The following is a 14,272-nucleotide window of genomic DNA, read 5'->3' as shown; positions in this document are numbered from 1 at the left end:
TTTTTCTTATTGTCAACAAATCCTGTGAAAATACCAAAACCAGCACCTGCTTTAGCTTTTCTCTCTATACCCTCTCTATACATTACTCTTGAAGACGTAAATCTTTCAAAACAGGTAACAAACATGGTTTCATTTTTTTCAAAAAGGCTACAGATGGGCTTTGTATTTTTTTTTTTTTAGCACATTTATTGAGACTATTTTCAGCTGTGGATTAATATACTTTTGGTGATGAATGTACCATTGATTTACTGAACCTGCCAGGTGATCCATTTTAGGTGAGACAATAATCGATCAAAATGTGCTTTTTTCAGTTCAACAACAAATAATTCAAAGACAAAACAGGCCACTATTATGTGACGAATCACTTTAAATTTAATTGAAATGATCAATGTGGCTCTGATGTGGCCGTTTGTCATGTTGGGTCACAAATACAAGCAACTGCACATCCAAGTGCCAACTGCGACACGGCCACAGAATCAAGTGCAAGCACACAAAGGAGTATGCATGAATATTTCAACAGATCAATACACACCCGACCCCATTACACCCCACTGCACACGTCATGTCACCTTGTAAAGAGCGAAGGTCCTGACAGAATAGGTAGCCAGCTCCACTGTGTCCAGTAGAGTGACCTGGATGAGTCCGTAGGTCTCTGTGCCCCGGGTTGGCCAGTACTGATCACACTTCACCTAAAAAGAGGGGAGAAGCTGTGAGATACGCAAAGCAGTTTAGTACGTCTGTGCTTGGCTGCATGTGCACGTGTAAAGAGGCAAAAAAAAAAAAAGAAGGGGGGTGTCGAAGCAGATCAGTGACAAAGTTTGCAAAATTCAGACAGTAACTTTCGGAAAAAATGTGCATATAGAGACAACCCAGCGTGTGACAGGGGTTTTAGTAAGTTTGTGGGGTGAAGCCTGTAAGAGTGACAGAGAGAGAAGGGGGTGGGGGTAGGGGGGGGTTGCTTTCTGGAGTGCGTGATCCTGCAAGTTGCTTCACATGCTAGAAAACTGCGTGGCATGAAATTGCCAAAGGTTGGTGGGCTCTCACAAAGATCCACCACAGAGCTCGGAAAAGCGAAGTGATACCAAAAGTTCAGGCCCCACATCTTTGACGCTGTACGTCGCCCTAAATTCCAACCTCACAAATCCCTACAAAACTGCACCCCGCACACCAAATCCCAGCATCCCTAACCACCTAAACGACTAGAATTCCCACTGTATAAGGCAGTCATATTTGTAGTTCTTCAGCTCAGCCTCAAAGGCCACAGAGGCGAGAGGAAAAAATCCCAGTGGAGAGGAAAGACGGGAGGAGGGCCTTGGCAGAATCAGGCCAAACCAAACGTTATGTGCTGATCCCTCCAGTCCTCACATCAAAGACAGCAGGGAGCTCAGCTCAGCTCAGCTCGCTCTGCATTCCACTGCTCCAGACTGGGGATTATGCGTTTTGGCCCGGGACGTTCAGGCTGTAATTACAGCTCTTCAACTGTTGTTTTCCCACCAGACCTTTAGACACTGTGGGGACAAGAATGGTCGTCCACGTAGGGGGGCTAGACCACTGCCAAAGGCTAAACAGGATCGCAGTACATGCCTGGTGTGAAGACTATATTATCTATTGATGTATGGGCTAGCAGCATAACTGTGCCCCGCTCTTATGTGGTTTGATTGGTGCTAAAAGGAAGGACACTGGCACGATTCCCACAGTTGGACCATCTGTGATCATCTGTGTTGTTAATGTGCTTAAACACATAATGGCATAATGTGGAGAGGTGTTAAATGTGATTAAATCCTTTTCTCCAACAAGCAGCCCACTACTCCCTCAAACAGTAGATACAGAGGTCGTGGGCTTCTAATAAACATCTAAGAATATTCAAATTGAACATTTTCATCGGGATTCACAAACAAAAGATTTATCATGTTTACGAGCCAGTAGCAGCCTACTTCTTACAGTTAGGTGCTCTGCAGTTATTTGAGCAAAAGTACTAAAAAATTTCATACAACTCCTCCTGATAATGCAGCCAAGGTGTAAAAAAGAATGACAGTCTTTGATGGCTACATCCTATACTGGATAGCCACAAGGCAGGAAAAGAGAAAAACAGCTGTGGGTGTGATCATGCAAACTGTAGACACTAATGTGCACTCTTTCTGAACTGCAGTGGCTACAATAAAAACCCATTTCAAGTTAACTATGAGTGCCTTGTGGTGAGTTGAAAACAATTCAGCATTCTCACTCATCGCACTGGCTGTTGCAGAGAGAAAAAGGGGAAACCAGCAGAAAAATAAAAAAATAAAAAAACGGTACTGAATAGAGAAAAAAAAAGGTAAGGAGAAAACCATGTGAGGTGAGGTTGCATTTTAAAAGGGATTAGCAAAGGAGAGAAAGAGAGGTCTTGCCTTAGAGAAGAAATAAGAGGGCATCTGAGGGTCAAACAGACACAACAGAGACAGTTGGAAAAAGTTGAAAAGGAAACAGAGTTTTAACACAAGGCACAGGTTAATAGGAAAAGAAGCACGGATGAGAGGAAAGGATCATTTTCTGAACAGGACTCTGGACATTAATTGGATAGCACTTAACCACGATTCATACCTCAAGCCATTCTTGTTCATTTTATTCTAACATGACATTCTCATTACATTGGATTTTTTTCTCAAGTACATATTCTGTTGACAACAGCAAAATGCCTTGAAGGCAAATGATTTTCTAATTCATTACCTACACCCAATTTAGCTGCATTTATAATTTCCCCAGATCTTGCTCACCATTCTACTCTATTTTATTCTAATCAACTACATGCCACCTTGTGCTATCCTATATCCCCACCCTCCTCCACCTTACTGTGATCCCCTCGCTTATCCGTGGTACTTTTTTATCTTGGTCATCATACTGATGTTGGTTGCTTTTTTTGGTTTATTCTACAAACTGTTTATGTACTATATGACATATCCTTCCTCTTCTCCCTTTTCTGTCCTCTCTTTGTCTGTTTTGTTCGCTTGTCCTTCCACGTCCTAAAAAACATGAACATCCTGCCCTGCCCTGGTTTGTCCTGTACCTCCCCACTGCTGTCAATCCATATCCATATCAGTCCATATCCCATTCTACCCTTACTCAACTCTAACCTAACTGTACTTTATTCTTCTCACTTTACTCTGATGTAACCTTTAATATTGATCCTGCCCTACTCATCTCTTCGCTGTTTTTTTAATAAACTCTTTCACATCCCATCCTGTCTTCAAAACCCCATTTATCTTCCCATTTCCTATCCACGTCTTCCTCAGTGGAATATCCAGTTGGATATTATACTGTGTGTCAGTGCTGCTGAGTACTGCTTAGTTCGTCCGACTACATGGTCAAAACCCAACGTTTCTCCTTGGTGAACATTAATACTCATCATGATTTACTGATTCTGAAAACTCTGCTAACGTTCACACTAACATTGCTGAAAAACTGTGAATTCGGTGTATCCTGGCCTCCTAACCTACTCTACTTTACCCTATACTGTTCTCACACTGTCCTATACTGCTCTAGTCTTTCCTAGCATACAGTATCCTGCCCCACACTCTTTATCGCAGTGTGCTAACCGGTGCCACATACCCCCATCTTATCCCATCCCTTCTTTCTTACCCGTGACTTCTCTTCCAGCTTGGTCATCATGATAATATTGGCAGTGTGCTGCTCCCAGACCATCCTCCAGAAGTCCCCGAAGGTCTCAGGGAGGGAGCCCTGAGTGGCGATGTAGGCGTTCTGACGGCGGTAGCCATCAATATAGTTAGCGTTGATGTAGTCACTGCCTGGGACACCTGCAAAACAAGAGAGAGTGTGGAAGTTAAGGAGGGTGGAGGAAAAGGGTGGAGAGAGAATTGTGCAAAGTGAGGAGGAGAATGAGTTGTGACAGGCTGAAGTGAGTGAGAAAGGGAAGAACAAACAGAGAGAAACTACTGAAATACTCTGCTTTAGTTCATGTTTGCCCACTGCCTCATGTGTATGATGAATGGCATCAGGGCTGAATGTCACTGCACTGATCACACAGAAACGCTCTTTGTCCATGTAATTTTCTTTGCAGATGAACCTGACTCTTATTCTGATTCACGGTGAAATAATCTATATGGATTATTTAAAGTCTACTGCCATGAAAGCAGGTTTATGTCCCAGTAATAAAGAGTGTGGATCATCTGAGGTCACGGCAGGGAGATTAATGTTTTCACAGGACCAAGCGTCGTTTGGTGTTGGATTGTTCAGCCGTCTTGTTTTATAATACATGCTAAGACGATCATGGGCCTAATCTGAGTATACTCTGGATGTGTCGCTTTGAATGGCAATATGACTGTAAGGCCGTCTCTGTGTAAGACTCAGCTGACACTGCCTGTCCTGGAAGGGATTGTGTGTATGTGTGTGCGTGTGTGTGATGTGAGAGACCGTCTGTGTGTGTTTGATTTAGGATCAGTCCTGCTCATCTGGGGCCTAATACCATAATCCCAAAAATGACTGAGTCACAGCTCAAACATGCACACATACACCAAAACACCAAAGTACACACACAGACATACACACAGACGTGTACGCGTGCATTCAGCCGTGACCCGATTCTGCCGAAGTGGGACACAAAACTCGTTTTGAGTCGTCTGATAGCAGTTTACATTTAAAAAGATAGAAGTCAATGAGCAAACAGCAGAATCCCGACAGGGAGAAAGTCCTGCAGCTGATTCTCTTCTAGCATCTTATTTTATGAGCATGGCTCAGTCTCATCCAGTCGTAAAACCGAGAGCCATCATCGCGCACACAACACAGACACACACATTGAAATGACAGAGGAACGTGGGGTGTTTAAACAACTTATTTTAAATGGGATGGGGACAGATGGTAAGAGGAGCTTCTAACATATGTTTATCAACCTCAGTCTTTAAAAGACAGCTTGGCTAAATGCTTTGATGTGCTACAACTTTATTGTAAGGGACTACAGCAGAAGCACTATGCAGATAAAACAAACACACACACTCTTTCAGTCACTTGGTGGCTACACTGGCTTGGCAGAGAGTGTGTGTTCATGAATGTGTGGAGGAGACTGAGAGCAAAAGTGCATATCAGTGCTTGTGCACATCCTGGGCATGTGTTTTAAATCTATAGCGGTGTGTGTGTGTGTGTGTGTCTGTAAGGACATGCTCAAGAGTATATGTGCTTTCTAAGCTGAAAGAAAGACAGACAGCCAGGGCTCCAGGACAGGCGGGGGTGGAAGGACTGCTCACACATGCTCTGCCCAGATAAGGCTCATCTGTTTGGGCTTGGCCTCCCACTGCCTCGCTCTCTCCACATTGGAGCTGCCAGTTTCTCTGCCTCAGGTCTTTCCCAGCCGAGGTGGGTGAGCACGCTACAAAACGCACACTGAGAACAGGGTTGATCTGACTCTCGTTTTAGACCGTTCAAAAAGGAGGAAAATGGGCCCACCGTGAAAATACGTGAATAACTAGGCTATTAATAAAGTGTGAGCTTTATTTATATTAAAATGGTCAAAGAGGGTGGAAACATCAGTTTGAATCCTGAAATGACCATTTTCATGGTGAATATCTGATGTAGGCACAGCATTTTGTATGTGTTATATGGGAACTGGCAATGAACACATCTTTGGACTATTAATATCCCATTAGTCATGGATAGCACTTCTCACACACACACAAATTAACCCAGACAAACTCAGTGTGTATGTACTTCAGTACTTGTGATGACTCTCACTGACAGTGAGAGTCGTTCTCCAACCTCATCCTTCACAACTAAATGCCCAATCTAAACACTTGCCTTGTCTTTAACCCTGAAATGACGTCATAAACCACAAACAGCACTTTAAAGAAGTGACCAAAATGCCCTCACTTCCTAAAAATTTTTATTTTGAACATCTAGTACAACAGTGCACATTCACTTGCACCAACACTTTGGCAGCGTGTCTTACCCTCAATGCTGGAGAGTATAACCCTGGAGTGATCATAGGCAATGACGTTAGCGTAGCGGTTCTTTGGTTTGTTGACCTCCAAGTTGGAGTTCTCCCATGTGAACTGCTGACCGGGGTCGATGGACTACAAGACACATAAGTCAAGGTCAGAGCAAAGAAACAAAGATCATCAGACAGACTCTCAGAATTATTACAGTTATTTCCTGTCAAGTAGTTTTAGACAGCACTTGCGTGCTTTGGTCAAGTTTTTGCTTCCAGAAATGTTTTGGTTCTATTAAAAACGTAATTGTTGGTTTTCAAACGGTCATACCAGCATGCGGTGTGTCAGCAGCATTATGTTCTGACAAATGGCCACTGCATACATGCTTGGGATATTCATTAGAGAAGGGAAAATCCTTTTTTTTTAAGTCTGAAATGTTGAAAACTGTTATTATGAAAAAAAAATTCACTTGTGAAAGGACCTGAGAACTTACAACTCTGCCCCTTTTCAACCCCTGTGCCCCTGTCTCTACTCATCATGTATTCTCTAAATGCATTACCACTTAAAATCAAGTGTTGGCATGAACATTGTTACATGTTAAAATTTGCCTCAAAATGCAGAAATTGGCATCTAGAAAGGCACAAACTGGACCATTCAATTACTATGATCTTACAGACATTGTCCAGTGTTGCTGTACCATAACCCCACCATTTCAAACCAAGTACAAATTGAAAATTAAAAAGTCTTTATTGATATTGGACAGGAATGCGGGAAACTGTGATATCCCACTTCTACAGACCACAGTGAGGTAGGGACTTTCCACTTTTGACGATTAAAAAATAGTAGTTACCAGAGAAAGATGATAAAAGCACAATAAATTCCTCTGGGAGAGAAAGGATGGTTGTGTTAGACCAACACATTACGTTCCTGGAGGGTAATTACAGTGTAACCATTACTGTTAGCTGGGAGAGGCAGACATGAGGTCATTATGAGGCTGTCAATGGAGAGGGACGAAGAGGAGAGAGCCAGAGCAGTTTAGCAATTCTGAATATTTTATGACACATAATTATGGTTTGGTTGAGGGGGGAAAAAATGGACAGGGGTGGTACTGGACGAGTGCATATATGTGTGTGTGTGTTTGAGGCTGCTTTCCGCAGGCTGCCCAACATCATGTGTGTCTGATTATTACACCGCAATCGTTTCTGGCCTCCCTCTCTCTCTCTCTCTCCCCCTCTCTCCCTCGATTCCTCCTCCATCCATCTCTCTCGTTCCCTCGTTAAGGGTTCAATACCGAACAAAGCACACAGTCATGCAGAGAGAATGTGAGGCTCAACCGAGTGGTTCCAACTCACACCACAATTACATACGGCTTCTCCCTTACTGTCTCTTCCACCCTCCTTTACCCTTTCTCCCAATGCTTTTCTCCCTAAAACATCCTCACTCTGTTTTTCTACTCTTAATGTGTCCTTGTCTTCTTCTATATACGTATCTCTGTCACACACAATTTGTCTCTCTCTTGTGGTAGCCAATTAGAGCCTTATGTCTCTTTCTTTACCCAGAGGCCGTCAGTTTAAACTGTTTTTTCTTTTGAAAGAAAAGAAAACATTTTTACCGGTTTAATAGCTCTCTGTGGAGCTCATTGTAATGCTAGTGCTATTTGCAACACAGCCAGGGAAATATTGGGAAAGATCGCTACTGATGTGGTGTTTTTTTTTTTTGTTTGTTTTTTTTTTTATTGAGTACCGAAGTTCAGCACACCAAGTTCAGGCACATTGTTATCTCCATGTAGATGTTTTTTTTTGTTCCACATTAACTGTGCTGCAAGTTGAAGAAAACTAATCAAGAAGCGCCTTTTTTGGCAGGGAACACTTGCTTCCTGTATCTCTTGGTGAGTTTGCTCTGTGTCACTGCTTCTTTATTTCTATCTCCTCTCTCTCCACCAGAGGATAGAAATGAGGGTTTGATAACCATCTGGCTGTAAGCAAACTCTCTCTCTCTGAACTTGCAATTTCAATTTCCTTCTTACATTTGCATAGATAACAACAAAACAGTAGAGAGAGGAAAATGTGCTTTATCTTGTATCATTATATGGAGACGAATCAAAGTGCAACTTAACTACGGAGTATGTGAGGTGCAATCTACAGTGCTCACTGCTGAAACTGACACTAACGCGCCCCCCCCCCCCCCCCCAAAAAAAACCATGAGTCAAAAATAAATGTGTGTGACTGCATCAAAACCAGATGGATTTCCCAAGTTAAAGATTTTCGGGCGGACAGATAATCAGCATTCCTACCTCGTACTCTTGAGAGAACTTGAGATTGTCGTTTGCCTTTAGGCGCTCAATGTGATCTGCCAGCTCAGAGATGGGGACGGGCGGGTGACTTGCCATGCCTGCCGAGCACAGAAATAGAAAAAGAGGTCGTTTTGATACACATACAACTAAACTCTTTTGGAGGAAAATGTTAAGAGTTAGGGTTCTCAGAGGGGGTGTTGTTTAGTGTTCTGTCCATGGTCAGGAAGCAAATGGAAGTGTTTTTTTTTTGTTAAGTGACCATTTTCTCTCAGAAAGAACAATGTGCGTGTTCTGAAAGTTACTGAGGCACAATAACATGTCCTCAGAGTAAATGTACACTGCTGGTGAAGATTAAATAAAGACCATGACACAGGCAGTTAAAAAATTTAGCATGAAAAAAAAAAACTGGGGTTTTTAAACAAGTATTCCAGAGGCATTTTGATGAAATGTTGTCAATTCAAGCAGCTTCATCCTATTGGGATGGAAGGTTAGTTTGCATGAAAATGGGAAAGAAGGAAAGACAGAAAGACAGAAAGAAAGAAAGATAGAAAGAAAGAAAAAGAAAATAGAGTGAACAAGGAAAATAGAGATAACAGTGAGAGAAAAAGAAGATCTATGGTGGACTAAGACCAACTAACTTGACAAACGCTGATAACCGCGGTACACTGAAACACGGTAGGCTGAAAAGGGAAACAACATCAGGGTTAATCCTATTTATACAAACACAACTACTACTTACACATCCAACTACACAGTGTTTGTGTGTATCTCTATATATGCGTGTCCAGTCTACCTGGAGTCTGGAAGTTAATTCTGCGTAGCTCCACAGGATCAGTGGGATGGTGAGATGACATGGCTTTGCTGCAAGGAAAGCTGCCCTTCCTGCCTTCAGCCTCGGCTCTTTTTCTGGAATAAAACATCAAAGCACAGCATTTATACCACCTCAACCTGATAAACGGAACCTTTTACTGCAAGAAAAAGTGTGGGAAAATGTGGGATTTATAAACGTAAGCATGACCTCAATTTTTGGGATTTGTATTGGAAGTAATGGACCAGTGTTAAACTTCGCAGAAAAGACACTTAAAATTGTTACTTGAACATTTACAGGAACAGCTATAATCCTCAGGACATTTCTGTTTCAAATGCTAACACGGGTCTGGTTGATTGCTGATTTAGTGTTGCAGCTTTTTATATGTTAATGACCAGCTCATTGTCTGAGACGGTAGTGGTGTCTGCTTTTGTTCATAGTCTCCTCTGGATTTAGAAGAGACATTAAAGCTATAGAAATCTTTCCTATTCTGAATATTTACAGTGTGATTTTATGCCCACATGCTTATCATGTGCAGTGGCTAAATTGTATGACTTCCGTGTACAATTTAGTGGTAGTGAACTCTGGGTTACTATGCAATCACCACAGAAATATCAGGGTAATCCTGAGTCTTTTGGGATCTATCATCTAAAGTATTGTCTGCAAAGGTTTTTTAAGGAAAATACCCCTTTAGGACAGAGGAAATGGTAATAGGTAGTGTTTGTTTACCTGTCAGGTTTGCTGAATCCAAACAAGGAGAGGGGCAGATAAAAGAACAGACAAGGATGAATAACATTAGTGTCCAATAAAAAAAACAACATCAGGGACTAAAGCAATGCTGAACTCATCATTCTGTCCCTCTCATTTAGGCTAATCACCTTCCTATTACTTTTATTAGACATGTAAAACAGCACTTCCTGTGCACACAAGCATGAGCCGCAAATATAAATCAAAATGACAAAAAAAGCATCCCCTGTTTTCACTGCACGTTCTGCATACACATTATCACCCAGCACACACTCACTCTGTGACATCTAGTACATAATAACCTGCTGGAAACGTACCACAAAGTGCAACTCAGCTACAAGTGAGACATTAATGGCTGCAGACCACCTCACGTTACACTGCAGGGCTTATGAAATTCAGATTATTACCATCAAGGTTCATAATTTTACTATGCCACATCGGTCACAGCAATTATTCATGTGCATTAACAAAGCTCTACCTAGAAAAAACAGATGATTATCATGAATAATGCTAATGGGCAATAATGTTATCTTCCCCCTATCTACACTGCTGGCTAACTTTGCTCCCTGTAAACAGATTTGAAAACAGATTACACAGAAAACAATACCATTTCTATCAGAACTTGTGAGCTCAATTCAGCCATTAGTTACAGATTGGGATGTTAATTGTCTCAGTGCAGAAGAGCAATAAATATACCTTAATGTTAGTCTTGTATGTTCCATAAATAATGGAAACGCATTACAAACTAACAGGGCTTTGCTCAGCCTCAGCCTGGTTCTGAATCATAGTCAAAAGGTTTTAGATTTAGTTAGAAGTCCATGTCAAGATTAAAGTAGCAGTGTTCAAACTGTGGGGGCTAGGGGGAGAGTTGAAGGAAGGGACAGTGCGCCAGTGTCAGATTCTGTGAACCCCTGCTGTAATGAAATAGTCCAGATAACTAAAATAAAGGATTATAAAGCCTGTGCACTTGTCTCAGAGATAAGTTCCACTAATTCTTGTTTATGACCTTGCTCTGTAAAAAGTGATTTGAGGACTGCTGCTTGAGACAAGGTGGTCTATCTGAAGGCAAGGACTATATTAAAATATATGGGGAATATTCAATACTGCCCAAAAAACATTTTGAGTTAAATGCACAGTGGAGCAACAAGCCAAACTTAAAAAGAAAATAAGTAGAGTATCTGTTGCCCTTCTGTGAGGACTTAAGCTTAAGCTGCCTTTGCAATTATATTTCTTTTTCTCATGTTGACTAGAACTCTTTATATTTCACTGTGTCTCCCTTTGATTTCCTTTCTCTCTCTCTCTCTCTCTCTCTCTCTCTCTCTCTCTCTCTCTCTCTCACCAATCCAGTGATTTATTAAACAGTTTTTCCTTCTGTCTGGCTTCATCATGCTGCCTTTACCTCTTGAAGAGGAGAATGGCGATGACGATGCAGACGATGAAGATGACAGCCAACACAGGCCCCACCACCCACAGCAGCCCCTCCTCTTCATCAACTATTGGCTTTGGATCCACATCCAGTGAGGTCACGGGTTCAGAATAAGGGCTAGTGGCATACATGGTCTGCAGGAGGACATGGTTTAATTGTGCATTTCAACATTTAAATTAGACAAATTATAATGTTTTAGATGGATGAACTGTGTGCATGCGTGTTTGTATCTTGACTCACATTCTCAGAGAGGTCTAGCAGTGCGAGCACAAAGAACACATACTCCTGTCCGTTCTGCAGTGGACGGTTGCGGAAGTCGCCATAGTTTCGTCCATCACCTAGTGTGAACTCAATGGGGAGGGTCTTAAAATGAGCAGTGACATAGGCCCTGGGATCTGATTGGCCAGCCTGCCTGCGGATACGAAGGGCACGACTGACACTCGTCCTGTTGATCTCTTTCAGTAGCTGAAAGGAAAGAAAACAAGAGGACGGGTTGACATAGATAAACAGAGGAGCAGGGAAAAGGACAAGGACGCAGGAGGGAGCAGAGAATTGAAACAGAGGCAGCAAAGAGTTGGACAGAAAACATGAAAAATGATAGAAAATGGGGGGATGAAAATCATCAATTGGTTATGGTTTTCATCTAATATATGCCAAGTTCAAACAAAGTGCAACATCAAAGTCCATCACTCTTTGCCGTCAGACATTCAGCAATTTAATTGGTAGGATGCATTAAAGGCAATGTAGTCGTATTTCTGCAATTGTAATATTATTTTCATTTGCTTGATATTTGGAGATTGTATTTCTGGGTTTTTATGATGAAAAAAGAAAACAAATGGCTAGGAAAAGGAAGGAAGTTTTCAATTTCACCCCACACAAAACCCTCATCAGTGGAGGAACAATGGGCTGTACGGACCATTATCACCTAAGCACAAATGTCTCCATCACCCACTGAATTGCTACGTCATTTATCGGATGAGACAGTGGGCACAATAAAAACTCTATTGAAACTAATCTCACACACAAATGTGCTTTCAGAACAGCATAATGAGGTGAGGATGAAGATGAAGTCTTTAGAAAAAGGAAGGAAGTGGAATTAGATGGGAAATGGCATGTGAAAGTATTGTTTGGACTGAAAAGGCACCAGTTGGCCAGGTCACCTTTACATAAAATGATACAAACCGTATGATACTGAGGCGAAACACCCTGCCAAAAGACTCAGTTTAGACCTCTGTTTATGTGACTTTATCTTGCTTACATAGCCTTATTACAGGACTAGACCTATATTTTTTTCATCTATTTGTGTAGCTACTCCTTACCATATTTTATACTGATCCTTTCCATTCCCTTAAACATCACTATTACCATATAATGAGCTCTTTGTTATGACCATTATTAAGCTATTTACTGGTGTCAGACTCCTGTATGCTGCAGGTCTTACCTCATCCAGGTTCATCTGATCGGGCTCCTCCCAGGGATTCAGGAACTTCCCTCTCTGCTTCTTCAGTGGCACCACCACCACGTAGTAACCCCTGAAACATAGTATGCATACACTGGGCTTAGACTCAGGGAAATAGAACATGAAATAAACATGTCTTCGTTCTTTCAGTCACTGGAGAAGCATCAGTCCTCTGACACTGAAAGGAATAGTTCGACATTCTTGGGAAATAAACTAATTGCAGCTTGTTTGCGGCTGTGGCTCCGGAGGTAGAGCAGGTTGTCCGCTAATCATAGAGTTGGTGGTTCAGTCTCTGGCTACTCATGTCCACAAATCTGCCCAGCGCCATGCATGATATCCCGTTTCCAATAGTGTGAGTGTGTGTGAAACTAAAGCAATCTTGATAAAAAAGCTGTATGAGTTCGGCTATTTACAATTTATTTCCTTTTTCCTGAGAGTTAGAGGGGAAGATTGATACCACTCTCACATCTGTACAGTAAACCTGTATAAGCTATACAGCCAGCAGTATGTTAGCTTAGCATAAAGACTGTAAACAGAGGGAAACAGACAGCCTGGCTCTGTCTAAAGTAGGGGTGTGCCCGATTCATCGATTCATAGATTAATCGTGACGCGACACTTGACGATTCAGAATCGATTCATAAATGTTCAAAATCGATTCTTTTAATAACGGAAGGAAAGTGCAGCGGTCGGAATGAAAAAAAGTAGCGCGTGCCCCCCGGACATATTATAGGGCCCTATGATTTCCGCGATCACTGAATCGCGGAATTGGCCGACTAAAAAGGAATCTATTTTTAACGCGGATTATTGCGGAATTTGACATAATTTGAGTGCAATGCTGTTTTCGTGTGGAAGAGGAACGTGAGTCTGGGGAAAACTGCACGGAGGGAAGCAAATCTGGGTGGCACAACAAGCCCCTTCCACAGACTAAGGCCCTCCCCCTTCAAAACAATGTAAGCATAGCGAAGCGGCTGCGTACGGCTCTGTGTTCGTCGGCGAAAAAACTGCGAAACTCGACGCAAACTGCTCGGCTCTGTACTGAGGGGTTAGCGCCGAGTGTTGCATATTCTGTCAACGCTCCGTTGACTGGAAACGAAAGAATACGCGCAGTGACCATATAGTGTCCAAAATCCATATGAGAAACAATCTGGCTGACGTGCACATACAGTAAGATTTAAAAGGATTACTTTCTGGACATGTAAATAAAGATATCAGATTGTAATAGAAGTGGAAATATTGTCAAATTCCTTTCCCTATTTTTTTTTCTTTTTTTAACAGATATTTTTTTCATGTATATGTTCATAATAACATAGTCAAATCAGAATCATGTCGGTACAGCCACACAATATATATTTTTGGTATTATTATTATTGTTTTTAATCTACATCAATAAATGAAACAGGCATTACATGTGCGAGCTAATGTTTTTTTTTCTTCTATCAGAGGAGTTAGAAAAGAAAAGAGAAACGTGTTTTACTTCAATGAATGGATATTTAAAAATATACATTATTTTACAAGTAACTACTACTTCCCACATACTACTATGTGGGAAAAAAAAGATTAATCGAGATGCATCGATAATCGGGGAATCATTGAATCGTAGCACTGTGAATCGTAATCGAATCGAATC

At 41.7% G+C, this 14,272-nt stretch overlaps 1 protein-coding gene across 1 annotated transcript in view; it reads right to left on the bottom strand.

The window, feature by feature from the left end:
* ptprdb (protein tyrosine phosphatase receptor type Db) overlaps nucleotides 1-14,272 on the bottom strand; it is an 86,639-nt gene that overhangs the window by 10,291 nt on the left and 62,076 nt on the right. The window contains exons 23-31 of the mRNA XM_041035681.1: nucleotides 12,628-12,718; nucleotides 11,427-11,651; nucleotides 11,160-11,320; nucleotides 9,743-9,754; nucleotides 8,999-9,111; nucleotides 8,206-8,303; nucleotides 5,933-6,056; nucleotides 3,616-3,791; nucleotides 570-689 (exon numbers count right to left, since the gene is read on the bottom strand). Of these exons, the coding sequence (XP_040891615.1) occupies nucleotides 570-689; nucleotides 3,616-3,791; nucleotides 5,933-6,056; nucleotides 8,206-8,303; nucleotides 8,999-9,111; nucleotides 9,743-9,754; nucleotides 11,160-11,320; nucleotides 11,427-11,651; nucleotides 12,628-12,718 (1,120 nt within the window). The remainder of the gene's footprint in view (nucleotides 1-569; nucleotides 690-3,615; nucleotides 3,792-5,932; nucleotides 6,057-8,205; nucleotides 8,304-8,998; nucleotides 9,112-9,742; nucleotides 9,755-11,159; nucleotides 11,321-11,426; nucleotides 11,652-12,627; nucleotides 12,719-14,272) is intronic.

This window comes from Toxotes jaculatrix, chromosome 4 (assembly GCF_017976425.1).
Source record: "Toxotes jaculatrix isolate fToxJac2 chromosome 4, fToxJac2.pri, whole genome shotgun sequence".
Classification (NCBI taxonomy): domain Eukaryota; kingdom Metazoa; phylum Chordata; class Actinopteri; family Toxotidae; genus Toxotes; species Toxotes jaculatrix.
The sequence above is the reverse complement of the archived record's forward strand: the minus strand, read 5'-3'. Positions and strand labels throughout refer to the sequence as shown.